A 27,217-nucleotide genomic window follows, 5' to 3' on the forward strand; every position below is an offset into this window, starting at 1 on the left:
TGAGCACTTTGGGAGGCCAAGGTAGGTGGATCACCTGAGATTAGGAGTTTGAGACCAGCCTGACCAACATGATGAAAATCCGTCTGTACTAAAAAATTAGCTGGGTGTAGTAGCACGTGCCTATAATCCCAGCTACTCGGGAGGCTGAGGCAGGAGAATCGCTTGAACCCAGAAGGCAGGGGTTGCGGTGAGCCGAATTCACACCACTGCACTCCAGCCTGGGCAATAAGAGCAAAACTCTTGTCTCAAAAAAATAAAAATAAAATAAAAAATAACTGTTAAAAGGTAAATTATATTCCTTTTAGTGGACGGAGGGCCTGTCTGTCAGCATAATACAGCTCACACAACCAAACTGCCTACCCTGCACTGAGCAAGAAGGCACAGCCCGTTCTTGATAACCTACACTAATGGAACCTGGAGGCAAGCCAGGATGTGGACAATCAGAATCTCATTTTTGACTTCAGAATGCATTGTTGGTTCATTAGAGGTAGCTGCTAACTGTGTTTTTCATGGGCCAATACTTAAATTACTTACATTCATTAAGCACTCACTAACCAGCAAAAGGGAAAGCAAACCTCCAGGACAGAAGTCTGCTAGAGAAAACACAGCAAATGAATAACTCACATTCTAATATTCACCTTAGAGTTGGAAGAGACCTTTTTGGGGGGGGGGGGGCTTGGGGTCATACCAAGAGGGACAGAGGCATCACCAGCTTCTAAGTCTCTCACAAACACAAAAGGTGATTGCTTTCTACAGGGTCTTAGATGTCCGGTCTCACTTGCCTCCTGACAACTGCAGGAGTCACTCCTTCCCTCGCCGGCTGTCTTTCCCTTCTTTTCTACCTCCCAGCACGGTTGGCCTGCTTGGCTAAGCCCTCCCTTCCCCTTCAGATCTCAGCTTGGATCTCATCTCCTCCAGGAAGCCTGTCCTGGCCGCTCGCGATCCTAGGCTATTCCATCTCTCTAATCTCTACACTTAGGCCCACTACGCTGTGATTTCCTGAGTGTCTCTCACACTGGGGCAAAGCCAAGGACAGGGACCACATCAGTCTTACTCCCCACCACAGTCTCCAGCAACTAGCACGACACCCGATAGGCATCTGATTTATAGAATAGATGAAGAGAAGTGGGAGTAACTGGTTCCCCACTTGCACACACATGCACACACACACGATGTGACATTATTCTTATGCTGAATGTGAGCTATTGAGACCAAAATTTAGAAACACTGACAGTTTCACTAATTTTTGTGTCCATCTGGAGAATTCTTAAATGTCACAGCTGCCAAATGGAATGCTCCCCCATTTTAGGCCTTCTGCAGCCTTGACATCATTCATTTATAAGTGACCTGCTAGCTTCACAATGAACCAGATAAAGGCTCACATGCTGAGTGCCCCTCACAGCAAAAGCATGGGAGGTGTGGGTGCAGGAAAACCGTTTATCTGCCAAATCCACTCTAACCTTCCCTAACCCTCCAGACAGTCCACATCATCTTAAAATCTTTGCAGGCCACCTTTGCTGACCCCTTGAGGGGCAAGCCAAGTAGAGCACTCATTACAGCTCAATTATAGATATCTGTATGTATGGAACACCGCATCTGAGGGCTGCTGAGCTAAAATAGCCCCGTCAAACAATAAGCTCACATTCTTGGATACTGGGAGAAGATTTTAGATGTATTAACTTATCTAGCTTTGTAGAAGTTCTGTTTTAGTTCATTTAGAATTTGCTGTGGAAGTAAAAGCAATGAAAGCAAATGTTCTTTGAATGTCTTCAAAGGAAATTTCTACCCATAAGAGGCCACCCATAAACACTTGGTTAATGGAGTAGCTACATAACATAAAAGTAATACACATGGCATCAAATGCTGCACATACAGCTAGGAGAAAGTCTTACAGGTGATTAATTTGGGGGAAGACAGGAGTGCTCTGATGAGATTTCACATCTACAGTCAAACTGAGAGTGATTTGAAAAAATGGCAATCAGAATAGAATAAAACTGTTTCCCCATTTTCTCTGCCTGCCTAGTCAAAGAATCACTGTTTCTCCTTGTCGTTCTCATTCATTCCAAACAATGGTAAAGGGCCTGTTATCCAAGTGGGCCAGTGTACGGTATGGCATTTAGGTAAAAATAACACAAATGATACTGAAAGGATGATCGATTTTGAAGAGTCACGGTATACATTTTCTTGTCATTAAAAGCCACGCAAAGATTTGCTTTCTACACTCGACAAAATGCCAGCTGCATCAAAAAGCAAGGCGAAAGGCCATAACTCCCCCTGTGCACAAAGTCCTAATCCATCCACTCCAAGAATGCTTCGTTCCAGGTCTGCAGGTCCCATGGAGAGACCACACAGCAGGAGACGACCCCGCAGCAGGGGAGACGGAGAAACCACCTGTGGACAGCTTGAAATCTGGGAAGATGAAGGCTAAGTGAGTTTATGGCAGTGAAAATAGGGTGTAGGGGGGCAAAAAATATATTAAAGATAGTCCATTTATTTAAACTGTTCCTTTTCATACATCATTGAACTTTATCACAGGTATCTTCATTCTTTTGCCTTAGTGGGTACATTCATTAGTGTCACATAAAACTTCATACAGAGTTAAAGAAGAATTAGAGTACAGCTAAGAACAGAGCTGTGATGTGTGAGAGGATTCACTGTCCCAAACCCTAGTCCTTATGTGGCTATTTTTGCCTCTTTCAAGCAGCAACTTTAGGTTATTTGAATTAGGTTACATTCTGGAATATTATAAGGGACACCTTTTTAAATAAAGAAAACAGTACTACTTTGGATAACAGCGAGAACACTTCAGAGGACTCATTACTTCATGGTATATAGCAAAGCCTGACAACCCACATGTAAGGACAGAATGACCTTGTTCTTCACAAAGTGTCCCTTAGTGTCAGATACAGTACACTAGAATCCCAAGCTGCCAGGACCATGGCCTGACCTGGAATGAGAATTCCCTCATGAAATTCCTATGCCCCTGGCCTTGACTCTGGAGCCAGGGGTCTGGTGCTATAGCTAAAGAGGTATGGCTGCTATCAAAACATGCCAGAGGAGGCTGGGCGCAGTGGCTCACGCCTGTAATCCTAGGGCTTTAGGAGTCCAAGGTGGGCAGATCACGTAGTCAAGAGATCGAGACCATCCCAACATGGTGAAACCCCATCTCTACTAAAATACAAAAATTAGATGGGCATGGTGGCGCGCACCTGTAGTCTCAGCTACTTGGGAGGGTGAGGCAGGAGAATTGCTTGAACCCAGGAGGTGGAGGTTGCAGTGACCCAAGATCGCGCCACTGCACCACTCCAGCCTGGCACCTGGCGCCACTCTGTCTCAAAAAAAAAAGCCAGAGGAGAACTTACTACCACCTCTTCTTAAGAGTATCATCAACGGTATCAAAATTCTTGTTAAAAATCCTGTCTTGCCCCATAAATATATATATACACCTACTATGTGCCCACAAAAATTAAAAATTAAAAACAACCCATTTGGAATTACAAAGAGAGGAAGCAGAACAGTATCTAATACATGACAAACTGCCTTTCACGTCTTCTCAGGTGATCACCACCACGACTCTGTGCTCTAATTACTATTAGAGGCATTGTTCTGAACGGATGGGAAAAGACAAACTCAAATGTAAAGGGACTTGCCCTGTGCTGTAGAGTCGGTCAGTATCAAAGCTGAAACCAGGAGCAGAGTCCACGTCTCTGACCTCTCAGGGCCAGCCTGCGAATTCCCCAGGGGCCTGCTCTTGGGAACACAGGGTGGGTGTTCTGAGGCCCAGAGACCTCTCTGGGAGGGAGGGGATGGGAGGGGAACGCAGCCTGGCAGCGATTCTGCGCTGTCTGGCTCCTGCTGCTGCCCTTCCACAACCACCACCCACCACCTCACAACCACAAAATCAATTTACCACACTGCTTTTCAAAGACAGAAACAGAGGAAATGGTTGTGGTAGCAAGTAAGTACTTTTCCAAGCCATTCTGTCCTAAACCATCTGTTCTGGAAAACTCAAACGGCAACCAAGTGGAGAGTATTCCCCCCTCACTGTGCTGTGCCCTCCTGATTAAAAGGGAGACAAATCATACACTTAATTCTTTACACGAGAATTGACAGACCCATTTTGGCCACTGCAGTTTTATGTTTCTGTGATTTGTGCAGAACTTTCAACTTGGCAGACCGAAAATAGATATATTTTAAATGTACTTACATACTGAAGGATTATAACCAGCAGGTTTCGCAGTATATTCGAAACAGGCTTTAACCTTGAGGCTGAATAAAATCAAACACATATTTCTTAAAAGATCCATTGTTGCAGTGGAAAAAACCCAACACGTTCCCCAGCTCTCCAGTCCCCCCGCTGTCCATGGATGAGCAACGTGTTCTCTACAATCCCCACACTGTCCACAGATAAGCAACGTGTTCCATCAACACTTCACAGACCCTCTTCCCTTTACCCAGCAATCCCGCAATCTTCCCTGGGCTCCTCAGGCAATAGGGTCATCAGGAAACTGAGGGGGATCCCACCAAGATAGAGGGATGCTCACCATATCCCGCTAGGCGCCCCACATGCCATTTTCTGGCGGAGGTCGATTCTGTTAGGAGTTACTGTGATGGTTTTCTGAATATTAATCACAGGCCGGGATCTGAAGGCAAAGGAGTGAAAAACAAGCTCAGCCTCTTGTTACCTTGAATGTGAGACTAATTCACATACTAGATGGCATCCTTAGCAGCCCAGCACAGCTTAAAACTACAGGAAAACAAATGTACATGACTTTTTCCCCCACCGTTGAAGAAAATAACTGTCACTGCATATAAATGTATGTAATTCAGAGCCTCATTATAGAATATTTAAAAACATATACACTTTTATGAATACATGTGCAACATGTAGGACTTTCAGAGTTTTAAAGCAAATATTTTGTCTCCATTCCCACCCAAATACCCAAGTAGCCTTGTATGTTCTTCCAGACACGTGTCAGTTTCTGTTAAAATGATCTAAAATTAAATACTAAAATATGTTTGTAATTTCAACTAAATGGGAACTTAATTGTCATTGTTCTGTATATGTTGCTTTTTCTAATTCATAAACATTTCAGAGGTCTTGTCCTATATATACACAGATGTAGCTGTTTTTCAAGCCTGATGGCGTTATACCGTATCAATGTTAACATCCTTTATTTAACCAGTACCTAATTGGTAGGCATTCATGTTGTGGAGCTTTCTGCTTTCACAAACATCATCCATGCACACATTTGAGTTTATCTGTGGGATACATTCCCAATAGCAGAATTTCAGAGTCAAAGAATATGTGCATTTTAAGTTATGAGTAATTTTGCCAAAATACCCTCTGGAAGAATTACACCAATATACACCTAATACCTGAGATGCTCACGATCAGCGTGTCTACGATATGCGAATTAATACAGGCAATCCTGAATTTGGGAGTCTCCATCTTACAAACATTTGCCCTTCTCTTCAGCCTCCCTCAGAGTCTCCCACCCACAACCTTCACTCTTTGCCTTCCCGGTGCCAGGATTGACAACTTTTCTACCCCCATGATATCTGCAAACAAAAACCTGAACTTTTAAACCTCTTCCCACCTCTGCACTGCCTACTCCAACCCCGCAAACACTTGAGAAGCTAGAATCCAGTTCCATACCCTATTCCGGTTCACCGTCTGAAAACGTCTTTTCATATGTTTTGGCAGCCCTGCTCCCGGCAGCCACAGGCATCTCCATGGGTCTATGGCCTGCCTACTGCCACAAGCACAAGCAATGCAGGTATGCGGTGGGTTGAGGGGTACGAGTGGGTAGAGAGATTGCCCCGCCCGCCACCTCCAATGCTCCCCACCAGAACTCAGAATGGGGCCTGGGGTTTCATTACCAGGTGGATTCAGTTAGGCTGACTCTGGTGGGCTTGTGGTAAACCCAGCCATTCTGGAGAATAGTGTTTCTATAAGACAATGCATTCCAAATCCGAAACGGCTAGCTCAAACTTCTGGAATCAATCTGTTGGTAGGCCGGCGAGAGCACAAGTCCATTCATGGAGAAGGTAGGGGCCAATAAAAGGCCAAATACTATCCACCTTCCCTGTTTTTCTATTTTCCTTTATCTTCATTGTTTACCTTTCTATTTTTACTTTGCATTTACACAGCTGCTAGGTTCTAAGATACTAACTAGATACATTCTTAAATTTTTAAAGCATATTTAAAAGGTGAAAATTCACAAGTATTTTACAATCAGCTGCCACAGATATAGTATTTTTACATATTACAGTATTAATGCTTTAGGGTGACATAAATTTCAAAAGAAAATATTTTAACAGACATTTCTGCTTAGGGCATATTTTCTTTTTTTTTAAACATACAACACATACAATTTTGAGGGCACAGTATATATGAATTACGAAAACGATGTCTTTTAACAGAAAATAAATCTTATTCGTTTGGCTGCCTCATGTTTAAAATTGGTGTTTATTTACTAACTACCCTGAAGTGCTAGTACAATTTAGCAGAAAAAATGCCCAGGATTAAAGTTGGGAAGATTTAAGTACTACATCTGTCTCTCAGGCTCCAGGCTTAAAAGCTCAAGCAAGTCCTGGGCCTCAGTTTCCTCATTTGTAAAATAAGGGGAGGTTAGTCCTCTTCTTATCTAACAATTGTTGAGTTTTACTTTCATACTATCTGCAAGTAAAAAGGGAACAAGTATACAGGGTTGATAGTCAACCTACTTCTGAGGACAGGAAAGTAAGGATATTAAAGCATCAATTACACACAGACAGAGGCAAATTCTTAACTGACTAAAGTTAGGTCATCTATTGTATTGCCAAGGAGAGATATCCCAATAGTAAAAATTTTAAAAACCAGATTAGACAGCAAAAGTTACAGTGTAGCCTTTTGATGATACCCTAGAAGTACAGAGATGCTCAAAAGTTTTGTGGAAGATGGGAATAATGTACTATACTTCCTATAATTCTATATGATTAACTTTTTTTTTTTTTTTTTACAAGAAGAAGAATCTGCTACTTTTTGAAAATTAAAAAACAAACAAAAAACTCTTCCTAGTTTTGATGGTGATTTCCAGCAGTGATGAAAGCACTGGTTAAAGGAAGCCTCAAACATCGCTGATGGGAATGTCGCACCCTTTCTGGGGCTCATCTTGGTGAAACTGAATCAGAAGTCTTGACACGCATATGGCAATTTCACATCCAGGAGCTTATCATAAGGAAATAATCAAGGAAATAAACAAAAGTAAGAATGTTTTCCACAGCTTTTTGTATCATGGGGGCAATTAAAAAACTGTGAAGCAACGTAACCATCCAGTGAGAGGCCAGCAGTTGGTTAAGTAAGCTATGAACCAGTCAGCAGACGCCTCATAGACAGCTGTCAACTTCATTTTGGAAAAGTACTCAATAACATAGGAAAAATCCACTATATATCCTAAAGAGACAAAATTACAAAATCATACACAATTATGGTCTTAATTTTGTCAAATATACACAGTACAATCACAAAATATAAACAATAGAAATCAAGATTATGGAGTTTAATAATGCATGGTGAACTATAGGGGATTTCCTTCTGTATGTTCTTTGTACTGTCACATTTTATATGTGTTTTGCTTTTTCTTCATCAAAATTAAGGTTTTAAAAATATATGAAGTAAAAATTCTAACTTGGATCTATGTTTTCCTCAAATACTTTAAAATATTTTACAAAACAGGTTTTTATTACATTGTTTACTACCTTCAAAAAAAAAAAAGAAATAGCATCACAATTCATATAAACCTTTAAGTATAGGTATGATGACTTATTACAGAACACGCTTAACGCTAAAATCATAGATAACAGACCTGAAAATAGTTACTGAATCTGAGAGGGACCCAACAGCAACATCAGGGTAGGAATTTCTATCAAGGTCCATGTTTCCAGCAATTGAATATCCAAAATAGGGTGAGGTACCCTCGAGAACCTAAAATACACAGGGCATCCGAATGGACATTACACTATCAACATGAACTTCTTAACTATGCTTTGAAAAAGACACACAAGTTTCTTTTGAACTGAAATTTGAAAGTTCACTTGTAAGTAAATTATATTAAATTATATACAAGTCATAAATATTTATATGATCTAACACAGGCGTCCCCAAACTGCGGCCCCCGGGCCGCATGCGGCCCCCTGAGGCCATTTATCCACCCCCGCCCCCACCACACTTGAGGAAGGGGCACCTCTTTCATTGGTGGTCAGTGAAAGGAGCACAGTATGTGGCGGCCCGCCAACGGTCTGAGGGACAGTGAACTGGCCCCCTGTGTAAAAAGTTTGGGGACGCCTGATCTAACACTTTATACATTTCGTTTCATAAAAGTCATCTGATTTACATAGCATCTCAAAGCATAAAAGAGCCCATTTCTGATGAGCTTGTTTCCTATATTAAGTCGGTCAGGCCATTTCAAACCAAACCTCCCTATATTCCCTACAAGTCTTATTTTTCTGAAAAGAAATGTTTAATTTTTGGTGTCTAAATTCTCCACGTAATTACAGTAATCTGTTTTGTTCGCCCAATTTCATCTCTATTTAGTATGCTACTAAAGGGAATATATCACATTTCCTCTCTTTATACCATCAGGATAGAACAACATTCCTTAGCTTTGGATTATTTTGATTCCTATCTGAGAAATTTTACAATCAGAACAAGTAAGTCATTGCATTTATATATTTATTCTGAAGGTATCTTCTATTAAAACATTAAAAAAAAAATCCATATTACTATGGACTTGTAAGTCACTTAAACTTAAATATCCTATTATAAGGCAAAAAGCTGAGACTCTAGCTGTAGAAATCCAGATTATGTGGTTACCTGTGTTGGTTTGGTATTTATTCCATTTGCAGATCCATGATAGATAAAAACCTTTCCCATGTCATCATAGGGAGCTCCAACGGCAATATCTGTTGACAACATCACTTTTTAACAAACGTTTTAGAAACACTCCAGTACAATGTTTTAAAGTAAGACGACATAAGCACTATTATTTAAACAACCAAATAATCTATCTATATATCATAGCCATTTCACAATCTATTATCTACCTGGGTAGCCATCTTGATTAATATCTCCAATATTTTTTACTGCAATGCCAAACATAGAATCTTTGGTTCCGTTCAGACGAATTGGCTTCACGTTATTCCATCTGCCTTGCTGGTTCATGTAGACATACACTGCACCCCCAACTTCTCCATCTCTATCAAAATACTGTGGGGCTCCAATGACTATATCTTGCCACCTAAAAACATAATGAGGGAAAGAGCTGTGAACCATCAGCTAAAATGCCAGCAACAGAAGTCTAGGTACTAAGGCTACAAAGAGAAAGAAAGGCCCTCAACGCCAGAATTTATGACTCAATTGTACCATTTTTAAAAAGCCAAGGTAGCCTGTAATCAATGCCCCAAGAAAAATACTAAGGGTAAGAACTCAAAGCCAGTTCCACAGTGCAGCAGGACTCCCAGTTAAGACGTCACTATTCTACCCTACCCTAACCAGCACCAACAACCACAGATCTGTTTTAGACTTTACCACCAATTCCTATTTTCAACAGGAGCTAATGCTCCATCAGCCCCATAAGAAACCACAGAACAGAATCATGCAGGTGTTGTTTTCTGAGTTGACTTTTTTCAAATTTTAATTCTTCATGGACCCTTGATCCCAAGATACAAGTAAAAACTGAAAATCAAAAATATAATCCTATACCCTTGGGAGGATATGAGTATCTGTTTGCTGCCATCATATGAACGATAAAGATGGGTTGGTAAAAATGTGGCAGCAAAAATATTCTTGACATCAACTAACCTGAAAGGATGGCTCGTCTCATGGCCTACAGAAGCTAGTCAAAGCAGCAATGATTTGCAGCATAAAATAACCTGAGGCATTCTCACCCATCCTTGTTGAGGTCCACCACCGCCACATCATAGCCAAATGAAGAGGCCAGACCTTCTCCATCGAATATGTGCTCAGGAAGGAGATGTGCAGACTTCATGTCTCTCTTTAGCAAAACCACAGCTCCACTGTGATTGGCTCTTGGAGCACCAGATACAAAAGTGATCTCATCTTTAGAAACAATACCTTTCCCTGAGTCCAAAGAAAAGCCTAGAAAACAAAATATATATAGCCGCTCACATCAATCCATATATTTTCAGCCTGTGACACTGGTAACTTGATCATTATCTCCTCCTCTGGCTTCCCTTCCTCTTTCCTCCTGACCTTCCCACCGGCTATACCTCCATAATATGAGTGGCAGAGTTCAGATCCGACACAAGGACAAAGTCCTGGGGCTAGCTAATGTACTGCTTTCTATGGATATTAAGACTTCATGAAAAGCACCTATGTATAACTTGAATTTTGAAGTATTCATACATTTTAAGAAGCAATTTGCCCCCTATTTTAATATTGAAACTGTGGCAAAAGGAGATCAAGCTAGTGCTGAATTATCTAGGAATAATTGAGTTATGTTACATCATACACACAGAGAATATAACCTGACTTGTAGCATAACTCAGTGCATGTTATAGGGTTCTGCTGTAATTTAATTGACCAGTATTTTTATAGGAATTAAATTGAAGAAAAAGTAATAAGCTTGGTAAGAGGCATCCATCTCCTTGGTAATCAGACAAAAACAAATGCTAACATCATTAACACACCATAGATAGCATTTCATTGTTTTGGACCAACTTGGTTCTCAGACACAAACATGCAGACAAAACAATGGCTGATGATACATGGTATTTGAGAACCTAGTATAAACAACAGAGGTGAGGAAGTTGTCATTGGTAGCAATTACATACTTGTCCCGAGGGCAGAAAACATTAGGACACCCCATTATAAAGCATGAGGTAGGATGTCAGATCACAAATAATTGAGATCTGGTGAAAAGCAAATATAAACACCCACATCAAAACCATTCAAATTAAGTACATCTTTCTATAGAAAGATGAGGCAGATACAGAATAATATAAGCTCACCCCTTTTATTGGGTTTTACTTATGAAAAGCTTCACCACTACCATTGCAGTTCTCAAATTGTGAAGTGAATTGAAAAACATGAGCCACCAGATTAGAGACGGCAATATGGAATCCAGCTCTTACAACCATCTGGCCACACAGCCCCAACCATGGCATGCTTTTTGTGTGTGCTTCAACTGAAACAAAATAGGACATAAAAAGATGTATGCTCTGTATGGATCAAAAAAAAAAAAATTTTAATGACCACAACCAAGACAATTTATTTGTCATCGCAGAGGTCACAAACCTAGGTAGCTATTCATCATCACGTCAGGGAATGTGTCAGGCTGCTCCCGGGGAGGCCGTGTTTTATAAACAAACTGATCAGGATCTGTATAGGAAACGCTGGTCAAAAACAGCAGGCCTGTACACATGCATGGGATGGAAGAAATTGAAGAAAAAGTAATTATGCTTGGTAAGAGGCAGGACAGCCACTGCTGTTCTCGTTGGATGAGGAAGCCACCAATGCATCCTGCAAGCTGCTCTCACTGCCAGCTTCCAAAACCTCAAGTAGATCGTTTTATTCCCCCTGACCTTTTGAAATGACAAATTCACACACAGCACAGACCTTTTGAAATGACAAATTCACACACAGCACAGACCAGCCAAATGTAACAATACAAATTTGATTTCTTTCTCATTCACTTTTGAGGAAATCCATTCTAAAAGTGGCAAATGTGTTTGAGAAAAAATGCTTCATATTTTCATATGTTCTGACAGCAAGTATGTTTATAAAATCCACAGCCATCTGTTTTAAAGACCAAAGTATTGGTTTCTTGGCCAGTACAATTAAAATTAAGTACTTTCCATCATAAGTAAACCCTAAATAAAACATTCTGAGACAGGGTCCTGCTGTGTCGCCCAGGCTGGAGGGCAGTGGTGCACAGCTCACTGCAGCCTCAACCTCCCAGGCTCAAGTGATTCTCCTACCTCAGCCTCCTGAGTAGCGGGGACTGCAGGCATATGCCACCACCTCTGACTAATTTTTTTGAGTTTTAGAAGAGATGAGGTCTTCCTACATTGTCCAGACTGGTCTTGAACTTCTATGCTCAAGCAATCCTCCTGCCTTGGCCTCCCAAAGTGTTGGAATTACAGGCCTGAGTCACCTTGCCCAGCCTTCTAAATAACACATTTGAAGAGAGAGGTGGTCTGTTAGAGTAGATTCAAATAAAATGGTTCATTGATAATATTTATTTTGAAAAGGATTTTACCTTAAAAATCCAAGTTTGGGCTGGGCGCGGTAGCTTGCACCTATAATCCCAGCACTTTGGGAGGCTGAGGTGGGTGGATCACCTAAAGTCAGGAATTCAAGACCAGTCTGACCAATATGGTGAAACCCTGTCTCTACTAAAAACACAAAAATTAGCCACGTATGGTGACATACGCCAACAGTCCCAGCTATTCCGGAGGCTGAGGCAGAAGAGTCGCTTGAACTCAGGAGGTGGAGGTTGCAGTGAGCCGAGATTGTGCCACCACACTCCAGCCTGGGCACCAAGAGCAAAACTCCATCTCAGAAAAAAAAGATTAACAGTATTGTTCACATATACTTATACAATTTCAACAACTTTTTTTTTTTTCTTGGAGACAGAGTCTCCCGCTGTTGCTGAGGCTTGAGTGCAATGGCATGATCTTGGTTCACCACAACCTCCATCTCCCAGGTTCAAAAGGGAAGGTGTCTTAGCCTCCTGAGGAGCTGGGACTACAGATGTGCGCCACCATGCCTGGCTAGTATTTTTGCACTTTGAAAAGAGAAGGGGTTTTGCTGCGTTGGCCAGGCTGGTCTTAAACTCCTGGTTTCAAGTAATCAGCCCGCCTCAGCCTCCCAAAATGTTGGGATTACAGGCATGACCCAAGAGACCCAGCCTGAACAACTTCTTACTGTGTATTTACTAGCACATTGCTTGAAATTATTCATATATCTATATGCATTTTTTCCCTTTTTTACCTTGCATTGTTCCAGTAATATCCTAACATCTGGGTACTTTTCTCTAGTTTTTTTTTTTTTTGTTTTTTGTTTTTTTTTTAAACAGGTTACTCTTTAGGTTTAGAAGTTTTTTTACATTTTTTTCCAAGAAATGCACAGTAATTACTCTTTATGTCAACTCATACCAAGAATTAAAGCTTTTAAAAGCCTTTGTATAATTACCATAATGTGCATGAATAACTTAGGACACCCATTAGTCATGCAAACAAGCCTTAGGAGTTAAGGAATTGGCCGTTAGACACAGTCTGGGTGTCCTGAAAGCTGCTTTAGCAGTCCCGCTCAACCTCCGCCGGGAAGCTCTCATGCCATCTGCGGGCCCCTGTGACATGGGGGGTCCCGATTCAGAAGCAGGGCCAATCCTTGGAGAACCACAGTCACAGAGGGAGGACCTGGAGGTCTTGACCTGCCACTTAAGAATAACTTTATTAAATGCAGCTCTTAAGAGTATCTCTGGAAAGAGGCACTGAACAAAGAGAGCTTGGCTTACGGTGAACACCCATGCACATTTTCATGGCTGCATGAATGGCCTGTTTCAGGTTACAGAGGCCTCCATTAGCTCAAGAGATAGACTTCCAAGCAGGAGGGAGAATGGACGATTTTAGGTGATAACAGGTTTCTTCCCCTCTTTAGGGAGCCCCGGTCAGAAGGAAAGGATCCCAGACATCAGTCAGGTAAGGCCTCTAGATCACCAAGCTTATCAAGTTCCAGCAAAAGTGGCCACAGGTCCCGGCCCCACCTGGCCCTTCTCAGCCTAGAAGTCCAGAGGCCGTAGGCCCCGTGAGGAAGTTTCACACAAGGTATCTGAGAAGGTGGGCAAAGGCAGCCATCTGTGCCTGCTCCTACCTAAGTAACTGTTAGCAGGAACAGGAACGAGACTTTCATCATGTTCAGTCTCTCCACCAACTTCATAAGGCCCATCTTCAAAGATGTTCATGTCAAAAAAAGTGTTATTCTTTTGCTCTACACGAACAATCCCTAAAGGAATGAAATGGTAAAAACAACAAAAAAATGAAGATGAAACAAAAGAAAATAAATGGTTCCTAATAAACATCCCCCATGCTATCACTAATTACAGGAAGAAAAATTTGAAGGAAAAAAAGGGAAGGACAGAGATGACTTTTATGGTTGTTAAATAAGTTTGTGTAAATTTTTATGGGAAAGAAATTCAAGTCATTAAAAAATGCCCCATGCATTTTCATGAACTATCTTTATAAAGCCATGAAACTAGATGAAAAATGGAAGGTTTGCTTAGTTAACAAAATCTACAGATAACTAATTTTTAAATGACATGAACTTGATATGTATGATATTTTGCATTCTTTGTAATCCCACCTCAATTTGTCTTCTCTTCTGTAGTGTAAAAGTGAGGCATATTGATCTTTTCTTTAGATCACTTTAACCAAGATTTCATGTTTTTAAAAATCTTGGCCAGGTACAGTGGCTCACACCTGTAATCCCACCATTGTGGGAGGCCAAAGCGGGTAGATCACCTGAGATCAAGAGTTCTAGACAGCCTGGCCAACATGGTGAAACCTCGTCTATAGTAAAAATACAAAAAAATTAGCTGGGTGTGGTGACAAGCACCTGTAATCCCAGCTACTTGGGAGGCAGAGACAGGAGACTCCCTTGAACTCAGGAGGCGGAGGTTGCAATAAGCCAAGATCACGCCATTGCACTCCAGCCTGGGCAACAAGAGAAACTTCATCTCAAAAAAAAAAAAAAAAAAAAAAAAAAAAATTCTTACAATTAATAATTTAAAAGATAAGGTTTCACATAGTAAGCCTAAATCACTATATGACTTTAAATGGCAACATTTTTGGTGAGGGTTTACAAAGCAGGTAAGCCATTATTTTCCATGAATTAAAATATACATAATTGGTGGATGTTTTTGTTGTTTTGTTTTACTGTATGTGGCATCTATTAGTGCTAAAATAAAACTATTCTAAATTCAACATGTTATTTCAATTAGGTCAAAATAACCTGGGAAATACTGTACATGAAGCTTCTGTTGGGGTGGAGGTGGAAGGCAAAGGAAATTACCCTTGAAGATTGCACACAGAGAAAGGTGTTCAAGAATCATTTCTAACCAGAATTTAAACAGACTTTTGAATGGAAAAGGGAACATTTTCCCAGGTTTTCCCTGATGAGTGCAAGTGTTATATGACTTATATTAATAGATTTCTCAAAAATGGCTTATTTCCAAATCAAATGCAGTTCTCTTCATCATGGATGAGAGTTAGGTTAATCAACTTTATGATACAGCATCTTCTATACATGCTTAGTTTCGTCAGAAGTTAAATTGTTTAGCAGGAAGTGATCAGGTTCACACAGTCAAAATACATGGGCCATTTTCCTCTTTACCTCTCCATGTCTCCATTCACTCACATCACAATAATTAAACAACTTTTCCTCACATGTCTGAAGTTATACCTCAAAATTCCCAAATTTGTCTGTAATCTGCCCTAACTTTACTGAATTATTAGCAAATCATGGCCTTTGAGAATAACATATACAGAGAGAAATGTCCATATTAATACACTATTATTAATGTCCGTGCTGACATGCTCTTATTTGTATATACCATTACTTAATCCTCCTAAGTTTTCAGATCCCTAACTTAAAATGAACACTTTTAGCTTCAGGAGCCAGACAAATATAAAATAGTAAAAACTACTAATGTTAATTATTATATTCCTACTATAAAAAGTTAACTCCCAGTATTAAAGTATTGGTAGAGGGGAAAAGAATGTCAAAGCTAAAATATATATTCCACTATGACCGACTTTTAAAAATCACATCATTTAGAGATTTTTAACAACCAACCCAACTTTTATAATATACAAATGTCTTCTAACACATTTTAGCTCAAAATGTACTAAATTATGGTCATAAATCATATTACAGAAATTATGTAGACATTCTGATCTCTATTTCTATAAATACAAAGGTCATACCTTTCCAATTGTAAGTACCCGGGGCTCCAAATACAATGTAATGAAAGTCTTTAGTAAAAGTAGCGGCTACACCTTGCTGGCAAGAGCCAAATTTCTCATGGCCTCTCAATCGCCCATCACAAAAGCTCCAATCTCCCCCATCCATATCGTCTTCAATCCTGAGATTCTGGCTCAGGACATAACACCGTCCAAAGATGTCTCGGGATTCCTGCTTTGTATTAACATGCTGCCTTTTTTCATATCGGTGAGCACATGTCTGCAAACAGATGGAAGAAAGTAGCCCGTTCTTGTCTATAAGCCTTGTTTTTAAAAAATTTACAAATGGATAAAATTGTCACTATAGAGGTTAATTCTAAAGAGGATAATTCAACATGTCCTCATCTTGGGACTGGATCCCAAACCAGCAGAAAGTCCCCAAAGTGGCACTCAGGAGCCCATTATCAAGACATACAGAAACTAGAGTGTGTCTTACTCTCACTCAGAGTAACGCTCCAATCCAAATATTGAATGACTATCTGTATCCATAGGCAATTTATTTGTAAATTCACCTGTCATATAAACAAAGAGAAATACCGTATTTCATTTTCTTAATTCTAATTGGCTTTTAGTGGCTGTATAAACCTTCACATCAGTGTGAAAGTGGGTAATTATGTTCTAGAGGAGAAATCATAGGGATCAAACATACACAGCTAAAACAAAGCCATTTCCTTTTTCCCCACACTACTGCCTTGTAATCAGTCCTAACTTACACCCTGAGCTCTGAGATATTTCTCAAAATATGCTTATTTTTAAAAGGCAGAATTACAAGAAGAGATAGAAATAATCTCTATAATTTCTACAGGGTATGAATGGCTACCTTTCACGTAAACACAGGCTAAAAATATAATACCAAATCAATTTTCCATAAATGTCATTCCTTAAATCTCAAAACTCAATGTTCACTAATTTTTTTTCCTCAAAATCCTATGTAAATTTCATTACAGTAAACAGATTTTGAAGGAGACAAAAAGATCATCATATTCCAATCAAGAATGCATTGCCAAGACGATCTAGCCCAATCCACCTAACAAATCCTCTTTTTGTTGCTATCCCTTCTATTTGAAAACACTCAGAATAAGTAACAAGAGTTTAAAACTACCTGGTTATTACTTTCCAAGACCATGCCCATATTTTTAATAATGTATCTATAAAGCCATAAAGTTTCAAGGACAGAAATGATGTCTAGTTTTGTTTTGCTTTTTTTAATACCATCTAGAATTTTAGGAATATTCAGTAAAGGTTCTTTAATAAGTTATTTAAATCTGAAAGTTCTATAGAAAAGCAGGTTATATGATTGTTTCAGAGTATGTAGGGGATCACAGGAGAAATAGGCTTTGATTTCTTCTTCTTTTTTGTTTTTTTGAGACAGAGTTTTGCTCTTGTTGCCCAGGCTAGAGTACAATGGCATGATCTCAGCTCACTGCAACCTCCACCTCCTGGGGTTGAAGCGATTCTTCTGTGTCAGCCTCCTGAGTAGCTAGGATTATAGGTGCATGCTACCACACCCGGCTAATTTTTGTATCTTTAGTAGGGATGGGGTTTTATCATATTGGTGGGACTGGTCTTAAACTCCTGACCTCAGGTGATCTGCCCACCTCAGTCTCTCAAAGTGCTGGGATTACAGGTGTGAGCCACGGCGTCTAGCCCAATTTCTTCTTGATATCCATTCCTGCTTTAAAGCAGTAAGTTCACTCCCTGCATTGTGCCCTGCTATAAGCCTGGTGCTGGCACATAACTAGCAGTCCAACAGTGTAGGATAAACATGCGTCTCTATACTTACCACAACCTTGCCCCCTGGACCTTGGCTCTGGACGGTGACCCCCATCCACTGATCTTCCTTGCTTTCTGATGTGGGGTCAGCTGTAGAAAGGAGCACAGTTAGCTTTCCAAGTGACTGCAGGTGCTAGAAACCATCACTGAACAAAAATACGAGCAACTGTTTCCAAATGGCCTTGACTCTGAGTCTAGCTACCCGGTAAATTCAGTTACTCAATCCAGAAAAACTACTTGTCATCTCAAGGAAACAGAGAAGTGGTTTTTTTGGTAAGAATCTGTCATAAAATTTGAAACATAAAATGCTTAGCTCTATGTAGTTGCCTATTTTGTCCAACAATACCCTTTGCCCTCTCTCGATACTCAGGATCCTGAATGCAGAAGGTATGTCAAACTCTAAGACTAACGGAGGCCTCCAAAACATATCCCTTAAGGCAACAATGTAAAATCCAGTATTCAAAAGGCCAACTACCATCCAAACTAACCAAAAAAAAAATGGGTACTTATCTATATACTCCCCAATTTTTTTTTACATAACAGCATTAAATGTTCTTTTCTTTTCTGGAGATGTGAGATAAAGACTCAGATTTACTTTAGGAGCTTGTAGCTGACAATGTATTGATGCCAAACAGGAGAGTTAGAGAGAGGGAGACCACAAACATCACCGTGTGCTCATATCAGTAGCGATTTCAACCCACTGTGTGACCTGTATCCAAATTTTTGCATTCCTCAATGAGTAGCAATACAGACACAAGTTTTAATCTTGAATCATTATAAAAATATGAAACTAAACAACTTTAGGCACAAGGGAAAATGCCAAAACGTTAAAGAATAAGTCTAGATAATGAGATTGCCAGTGGATTTTATTTTTTATTCTTCATAGGTCTGTGTATTTTAATAGTTTCTTGAAATTAATATACTATTTTCTAATTTTAAAAGTTATTTCTTTTCTCTTTTTTTGAGGTGGTATCTTGCTCTGTCACCCAGGCTGGGGTACAGTGACATGATTTTGGCTCACTGCAGCCTCTGCCTCCCAGGTTCAAGTAATTCTCCTGCCTCAGCCTCCTAAGTAGCTGGGACTACAGGCATGCACCATCACGCCCAGCTAATTTTTGTATTTTCAGTAGAGACGGGTTCCCCCATGTTGGCCAGGCTGGTCTTGAGCTCCTGACCTCAAATGATCTACCCAACTCAGCCTCCCAAAGTGCTGGGATTACAGGTGCAAGCCACTGTGCCTGGCCAACAAATGTTATTTCTAAAAGATGAAGAAGCAAGAGAAGAATGTAAACGTGAATCTGCAGATCTACTTAGACCAAGCATTTCAAATGAAGTTTGGTTAGAGCTTCTCAGTACACTAACTGCTCTGCTCATCCTACAGAAAGCCAGGTACACCAGATGTCAACATGCCTACGTCCTGGTATCTTCCACCTATCCAGAGTCCTTAAAAAAACAAATCTCTATCTGAGATGGTCGGGAAAACTTTATCCATATTAGCCAGCTCTCATTCCAAAGGAGTCCGATAGTTAAAACTGTCTTTCTCCCAAATATTTTAACAGCACATGAGAACTTTTGGCTGCTGAATACAAGACACACATTCATTCTCTTCATTGTTATGAAATCAGTTTTTCCACAATCTCTTGCAGAACCTCAACACATCACTAGGTGGCAACATCCCTACACCATATCGGTTTAGAAACCAGCGTTAGGAGGAGCCGCAAAACAGGCTGCATCCGAGTGTGATTTAGAAGGTAAAGTATTTTCAGGGCAAAAAACAAAGCAGTCGAGTCTGATGCAATTCAAGGAAGTCCACTCTACAAGAATGCATGTTTGTCCCCACTCTCCTTCCCCATGGAAACAGTACAGGCAAGCTGCCTGAGTGAACATGGAGTGAGGGAAAGGAACGAACCATCGTTGTCGAATTCGATCCGCGTGCATGGCCCCCGGGCAGTAATGTCGCAGCTGTACAGGCCCCCAGTTCTGTTGGCTCTCTGCTGCGGAAGCGCTTCTGCCCGCGGGGCCCCCACGAGCAATCTGTTGACGAAACAAACAATTTGGAGATTTGAATTTAATATACATTTAACATTTAAATCAGTCAGAACCAGGATATAGTGGGATTATTCTTTGTCTAGGAGTCCACTAATAAATACTTTGACAGCTTAGGCAGTGAGTGAGAACAAAGGTAGAGTCCTACTATGTCTGGTTCACGTAAAACGCACAAACACAGCTGCACACTGGAAGCAAAAGGGGGGAGAGTGAAACAAGGAAAATATGCCTGTCTCTCATAGTATCAGCATTTCTGGCCTAGTGTGATCTGGTGTCTAAAAGACACCCTCTTCATGGGACACAACCCCTAAACCCCTGTGATGCCAGGGATATCACAGGAAACTCAAGAGAAAAAAACCAAAGACTTGTAAGAGTGGAAGGAAAAAATGGCCACACTAATAAGCAGCAATGTGTCAGTTCCTAACACTGTGCCTTCCTGAGGTAGTTTTCAAGGGTATTTCTCACTAGATCTTAGATTTTCAGTTTATATACTGATTTAGAACCTAACCTTAAGATACAACTCAACTGAATTATTCTCTTGCAGCTTTGGTCTCTTTCCTTTTTTCCCCCCAGTTTTATTAGGGTAGAATGAACAAATAAAAAGCAGATCTATGCGGGGCGTGGTGGCTCACAGCTGTAATCCTAGCACTTTGGGAGGCTGGGGCAGGTGGATCTTGAGGTCAGGGGATCGAGACCATCCTGGCTAACATGGTGAAACCCTGTCTCTACTAAAAATACAAAAAATTAGCAGGGTGTGGTGGCAAGTGCCTGTAATTCCACTACTAGAGAGGCTGAGGCAGGAGAATCACTTGAACCCGGGAGGCAGAGGTTGCAGTGAGGCGAGATCGCACCACTGTACTCCAGCCAGGGCAACAGAGCGAGACTCCATCTCAAAAAAACAAAAAACAAAAAACAAAAAAACTAGATATATTTGAGGTGTACTTCTTGATGTTTGTTTTTCCAAGTCAGTTCTTCCTTCCTTGCACTTTTGTCACATTAGAACTGTTCGTCCTCTCTCATCCAGTCTCCCACAAAGGATTCAGGGATCCCTGGTGTAGCTCCACTTATATACGAGGCACTGTAATATTCCTTCTTCTCCCCAACCCAGCGTTCTCATCTCGTATAAGGAGGCCCCTGTCCAAAGCCACAGACCTTGAAATTCCACCATCTCACAGCTGGACAGGCACTTTGGAGATCCAACAACCTTGTTGCTAGGTCCCTCTTGCTAACACCTTTCCTCACCATCAAGTTTACAATCTTTGGGGTCTGGCTGACTCATGGAACAACTAGGACAAGAAGCAAAGACAAAAAACACACACCTGACTGGACAGAGAGAAACCAGCAGCTCAGAGTTTTGGAAACACGGTTGGCGCTAAGGAAAAGGTCTAGGAACACAAACCTACACAAACAACAAACTCTTACAACAGAAAACAAAGTCAGTCCTGGCCATCAAGAACCCCACAAATCTCCGAGGCAAAAGCAAAACAAATGAAAATACAAACCAAATAGTCTCTATTACCTTCATGCCTATTGGGTCCCAATAAAGGAATCAGTCCAATGAAGGATTCAACAGATTTTTTTAAACAAATACCATGCAGCAGGTGCAGCGGGAAGCAAACGCACCTCAAACGCAGGGAAGGGGGCCAGACGATGCCCAGATAGAGAAGGAGGGGCGGCTCATGGAGGAACGCATGGCCCCAGCACTGTCCTTCCTCCCAGCTCCCTGGACAGTCACAGCCTCCACCTCCAAACCCCCCTACATTTGAAGAAACAAAACAGCACATACCAAGGTACAGAACTGACACACAGACTTCAATTAGGAACCGGCGCAGTGTCCTTGGTGCCTGAACCTTCTCAACAGAGGACAGAGTCAAGGCCGGGAGCCACAGGGCTCCCCATGAGTCTGCCCTACACCTATTCCAGTGATAGCCCTGGATCCCAGGAATGCCAATAAACAAGTACCTGGAAGGTGACCCAGCCTCGACTGTGAGGTGAACATGTTCTGTTACTGTGCTTGGCGGAAGTCAGAGGTGGAGTCACAGGGTGGGCACTGGACGAGATAAGTGGGGTGCCAGGACCAGAGGCACAGAACCCCAGGACGTTCCCTCTGGAAACCCCTGAGAGAGAGTCCAGCCTCCAGTTTTATAGACAAAGAAACAGAGGCCCCGAGGAGCGGCCACGACAAAGATTATCTTGGTACAGTGTTGTCTCCGTTCCTTTTCAACGCTGCTTAGGAAGCAAAACCCAGGAATTCAAGTTTACAACCTAGTTGAAAGGGCAAAACTTACACAAATAAAACATCACAACCAAAACTGTTCTGTATGCTGATAAAATTAAGGTAACACAGACGCGTAGATGCAAGGAAGAATCAAAGCATGATTGCAGCTGGGTGGAGTGAAGACTGGGGAAGAGATTTCCTGTAAAGGTAGCCACCTGCAGAGAAGCCTAGAAAAAGCAGCATGGGAGTGTCAATGTCATAACTGTGTGTCTTCTCTAACCACTTCCTCTTCTCACCCACACCCAAGGTGGCTACTAAGTTATCTAAGGCAGGCACGGGGCTTATTTCCTGTTTACCCCTTTCTCCCATTCTTTCATGTATTCATTCAACAAATACTCATCAAGAGCCTCCTAGGTTAAATAAGGAATTGCCTCCACTTCTCAATCTCTGGCCTGGGGAAGCCTGATCCGTGAACAGGTCATGAGGTCATGAAACCACAGGGAGCTAGAGGCAGTGAGAGGATGGAACAGAGTGCTGTGGGCGCCAGCACCTGCTGGAGAGGAAGGGAGGGTGTCACTAAGAGATGACATCGGGACTGCAGGTGGCCAGGTAAGGAACACAGCACATGCAAAGGCTGCAAGAGGAAATGGAGAAGAGGGAGTTGGTGGGGTGACAAGATGGGGTGGAGGGTCGGCAGCCTGGTCAGCAGCGCTAATGGACGAAGGGTCAGAGACCATCTTAGCCCCGGGCTTCTACAGCCTGCCATGCCCTGTAGGGTACAGCTGCTTTTGGGTGGCCCGTGGTTTTAAAAGCTGTGAAAGTTGTCCTATTTTCATGCCCAGTCCCTCAGAGTGGGTTGGCTTCCCCTAGCCTCTCTTCTCCTTGGTACCTCTATCTGGCACGTGTTCTCTACTCTCAGTAACTAGTACGTGTGGGACGAAGAACAGGCATTTAACGCGAACTTGTTGGCTGGTTACAGGGGCTGTGGTGACAAAATTTCACAAATGTCAACACCAAGCTCTTGCAGACGAGGTCCTGGTGTCTTACATGCGGTAGCTGCTCAGCTGACAGCAGACCACACAGAAGGATGGAGGCAGCAGTGTGGTTTGGGGAAAAGGACAACAGATTCGAGAAGAGACCTGCACGCAACAAGAGAAACCCACGGAAAATAACGCTAGCTGTTGCACTGCCTCTGGGCGGACTCTGCCTGCACGTGGTCCTGGCACCGTCCTTCCTTCACCTCGGGTGACTCCACAGGGGATGGAGGAGACAGAGGTGTCCCACTGCCCCTCGCAAATCCCCTGGGCGGCCACAGGAGGAAGAGTGTACACCGAGCAGCAGAGGGCGCCCCTGCTCCAGCTGCACCCCATCCCCTGGGACCCACTAAGGTGACAGAACGCAGCATTGAAAGGTAAGATAAAGCTGACCTTGACGAGAGAACACAGTAACCCCAACCACACTGAGCAACTGGAGGAGCCTTCACCCTCAAGGTAAAGCTGCCCTCCGCAGTTCAGGAAACAAGCAAAGGCTCTTAATTCTGCCTGGAGCCAGCCTTAAGGGAGGAGGTCACAGCCTCATAGCTGAGGTCATAGCTGAGGCTATGCTGAGCAGGAAAAATAAATACGGTAAATAGAGCTGCGTCCCAACAATGACAGCACAGAACAACCCAACTACTTCCTAATCGAAGTCATTTCGGGTCTGGGTGCTGGTCTAAGCTGTTCAGGACATGGTTGGCTCCTGAGCTGGCAGAGTGGGTACAGGTCCAGGAGGAACAGTGTACACCTAGGAAGACCCTCAGCCCACACCAAAATCCAGTTTATGCTCAAATGCCAGCTTTCTTCCCTTTCCCTCCAAGGCCCTTAAATGCCAAAAACTGGGCCCAGGCCACCCAGGTGGTTCAGTATGAAAACCAGGTACTCTCTGGCCACCACCAGGACGCTCACAGCAAGTCTTAGGAGAAGCGCAGCGACAGCATTCATCACTGAGCAGCCCTGTACGCATGAAGGAAGTAAGAGCTATGGTAACAACTCGACCTTCAGAGTGACAGGAACCAATGGATATGAGTTAGAACCTTTGTAGGGAAGCAGTGGAAATTAACAGAGCAGAGCCTAAGAGATCTGTTCCCACATCAGGTCAAGGCAAGACAAACTAAACAAAGGGCAAGAATCTGGGTGTGAACTAAGATCATTTCAAAACTGGCCAGTGGGCAATGACCTCCACTGAATTTTAAAGCTGCACTGAAATAAAAACTGCCTTGGGATTTCAACATATCAGAAACCCACATTTAAAAGACAAGACAAAACTCGAAACCACAATGTATCATCTTTAAAGGTAAGAAATAAACACTGAAATACTAAAACGCAATATAAAAGTCTAATGATATAAACATAATAGTAACTGAGGATATGATATAAATTCAAGTCTTCAGAGTCTAATCAGAGTTCTGGGCACAAAGACTCAGGACTCACTATCATGCTATGACCACGAGGTCATTTCAAGATTCTTCAAGTAAGCTATACTCTCCTTTCACATATTCAAGTTCTCCCTCAGAGAGCTGGTATACTTTTGCACAAATACTTCAAATCAAAAGTTCTAAACACTGGGACACTTTTAAAACTCTAAGGACAATAGCAGCTTTGCCCCACTGTCTTTGGCAATAATTCATTTCCTCAAGGATTAAAGATTCTGCCCCTAGCTATGCAAGCTGGGCCCAGGAAACATGGAATACCGTACCATTAGAACAAGAACACTATTGTTGCCTAATTTAAAACACAGCCTTCTTCGTTTGTCCAAATTAAGACCTAAAAAGTTGGAAAGTAGCATTGCTAGGGCAGTTGTGACACCTCTACATTTAACCCATTTTCAAACTCAGTATTTAATTTTTGTTAAAGTAACAAGTACAAATGATAGGAAATGAAAAATAAAGAACTTAATGGTAGAAAGCAACAGATTCCAAACTCATCCCAAGCCCCACACCCTGGACAAACCTCTTACTTTTCATTCTGGATTTACTTCCCCATAATTCCGATTATAGACGTATTAATTGATTTATCAGCCTTAGGCAATAACTGTTGGCCCCATAATATGAAAAGGGAAAGAGCAAACTGCTTGCCACTTCCCATCTGATGTTTAATAGCTAGATTTAGCGCCTCTGTTTGCTACTCTTGAGTTTTATATATTTAAATCTATTTTCCCTTCAACTTTTGACGAAAATTTTGATTCCCTAGTTAGTGAGACAAAGCTATCGGCACTTGGATTCTTCCTCCTAGTTGCTCCACATCCTGCCGTCTGCCAGCTACACCTTCACACTCACAGGACCTATTAGCACTTACATTGTGCCTTTTAACCCCAATTCAGTCATCTCTTCTTTTACATAGCCAAATAAATATTATTCAGTTCTGAACCATACTGTATTTTGATTTTTCTTTTTCTATCTGGTAGCCATATCAGAAGCCCTTGGCCTCAAGAAAACTGGCTGGCTGCTCTTACGTTCTATCAGTTGCTTTGTGTACTTCACATCTGGGCCGTGACTCTTGCTTTCCTTGGCTTTGCTCATTGCCTTTCTTTTTTCTTACGTTGCTCACCTTTATCCAAGCTTCAGTCTTCTCTGAGCTGCCAAGCATACCCTGCGTTAAATCAGGAACTCATCTTTGCTCACATTCCCTTCTCAGAGCCCCTGGAACCTTCTGCTGTGACACAGACCTGATGCTCTGCCAGGCCCACTACACAGGATCGTGCTAGAAAAATCCTTCACAGCTATAGTGTGGTGACTGGCTTTGATATGGGATCTGATGTTTCCCCTTGTTTGAATTACTTTCTTAAATACTGTCCTAATGACAGGTAAACTGAGTCCCTACCTCTATAAAAATGTCTTTACGGTGCTCTCACCCTTGATGGATGGTTTGGGTGTAGAACTCCCAGTTGTAAAACATTTTCTTCAGAACCTTGATGGCACCGCTGTAATTAATTCTAGTATCCAGTGTTGCCAATGGAAATTCTGGTGTTAGTCTGATTCCCAAACGGGTAACTTTTTATTTATTTATTTATTTTGAGACAGTCTCCCTCTGTCGCCCAGGCTGGAGGGCAGTGGCATGATCTTGGCTCACTGCAACCTCTGCCTCCTGGGTTCAAGCGCTTAATCGTGCCTCAGTCACCCTAGTAGCTGGATTACAGGCATGCGCCACCATGCCTGGCTAATTTTTGCATTTTTATTAGAGATGGGGTTTTGCCATGTTGGCCAGGCTGGTCTTGAACTCCTGGCCTCAAGTGATCCAGCTGCCTCAGCCTCCTAAAGTGCATGAGCCATCACAGAGGGTGACTTTTAACATTCTCCACTTTACCGGAGGCATTCTGAACTCATGATGGTGAACCTCTTTCCCTCTGCAGACTCAGGACATGAATTTCCCGGACACTCCTCTTATTGTGTGTGGATAATTTCATTCCTTATGTTTTCTGTCCTCTTTCCGGAACCTCGATTAACTAGTCAGGTGGTGAACCTCCGGGGTTAATCTACCTTTTCTCTCATTTTCCCTCCCTCTCTATGGTTCTGAGATTTTTCAGCTATATTTTCTGGTATGTATACTGAAATTGTTCATTTTAGCAGTCATATTTGCAGTCTTCAAGAGCTCTTTGTTCTGATTGTGTCTTTTACGTAACAGATCCTAATCTTATTTTGTGGGTTTAATATGTTCCCAAAATTCTAAGTATTTTGCCTAGAAGTTTTCCTACAGTTCTTTGTGTTCCTGGATTATCTGTTTCTTGTAGTTTTTCTGTTTACTTCAGCCATTGCCTTTTATGCTACTAGCTCTCATCACAGGCCTGATAATCTCTGTTCTCTTTTGTTCTGATGTTGCATAAAAAGGTTCATTTCTGGCTGGCTCTCACCCTGAGCAGGAATTCTGAAAGGGAGTCCCGGGTGGGGCTGCTGACTCCAGGGACTCACTTTAGGTTGAGTGGACAGGTAGCTGGTTGCCAGACTGTAAACCACTCTTCAAACACCAGAATGAGGAGAGCTTAATTCTTGGGGTCCCAGCATTCACACTGGAAACCCTAGTTTTAGGGGGTTTGTTTTTTGGTTTTAGTGTCATGACTTGGCCTTATCTACCTCTATAAAGAATTCATTCTTGGCTGGGTGCAGTACTTAAAGCACAAATT

At 41.9% G+C, this 27,217-nt stretch overlaps 1 protein-coding gene across 3 annotated transcripts in view; it reads right to left on the reverse strand.

The window, feature by feature from the left end:
• ITGA6 (integrin subunit alpha 6) overlaps positions 1 to 27,217 on the reverse strand; it is an 81,470-nt gene that overhangs the window by 21,860 nt on the left and 32,393 nt on the right. For 2 of the 3 annotated variants that reach the window (XM_003921868.4, XM_003921867.4), the window contains exons 2-11: positions 19,709 to 19,833; positions 17,810 to 17,889; positions 15,991 to 16,246; positions 13,880 to 14,011; positions 9,931 to 10,141; positions 9,088 to 9,281; positions 8,858 to 8,946; positions 7,851 to 7,969; positions 4,545 to 4,643; positions 4,208 to 4,269 (exon numbers count right to left, since the gene is read on the reverse strand). In XM_003921868.4, the coding sequence (XP_003921917.1) occupies positions 4,208 to 4,269; positions 4,545 to 4,643; positions 7,851 to 7,969; positions 8,858 to 8,946; positions 9,088 to 9,281; positions 9,931 to 10,141; positions 13,880 to 14,011; positions 15,991 to 16,246; positions 17,810 to 17,889; positions 19,709 to 19,833 (1,367 nt within the window). Of the gene's footprint in view, positions 1 to 4,207; positions 4,270 to 4,544; positions 4,644 to 7,850; positions 7,970 to 8,857; positions 8,947 to 9,087; positions 9,282 to 9,930; positions 10,142 to 11,299; positions 11,417 to 13,879; positions 14,012 to 15,990; positions 16,247 to 17,809; positions 17,890 to 19,708; positions 19,834 to 27,217 lie in introns of all 3 variants that reach the window. The other variant, XM_074399464.1, reaches the window with a different exon arrangement.

Source organism: Saimiri boliviensis, chromosome 5, assembly GCF_048565385.1.
Source record: "Saimiri boliviensis isolate mSaiBol1 chromosome 5, mSaiBol1.pri, whole genome shotgun sequence".
Taxonomy (NCBI): domain Eukaryota; kingdom Metazoa; phylum Chordata; class Mammalia; order Primates; family Cebidae; genus Saimiri; species Saimiri boliviensis.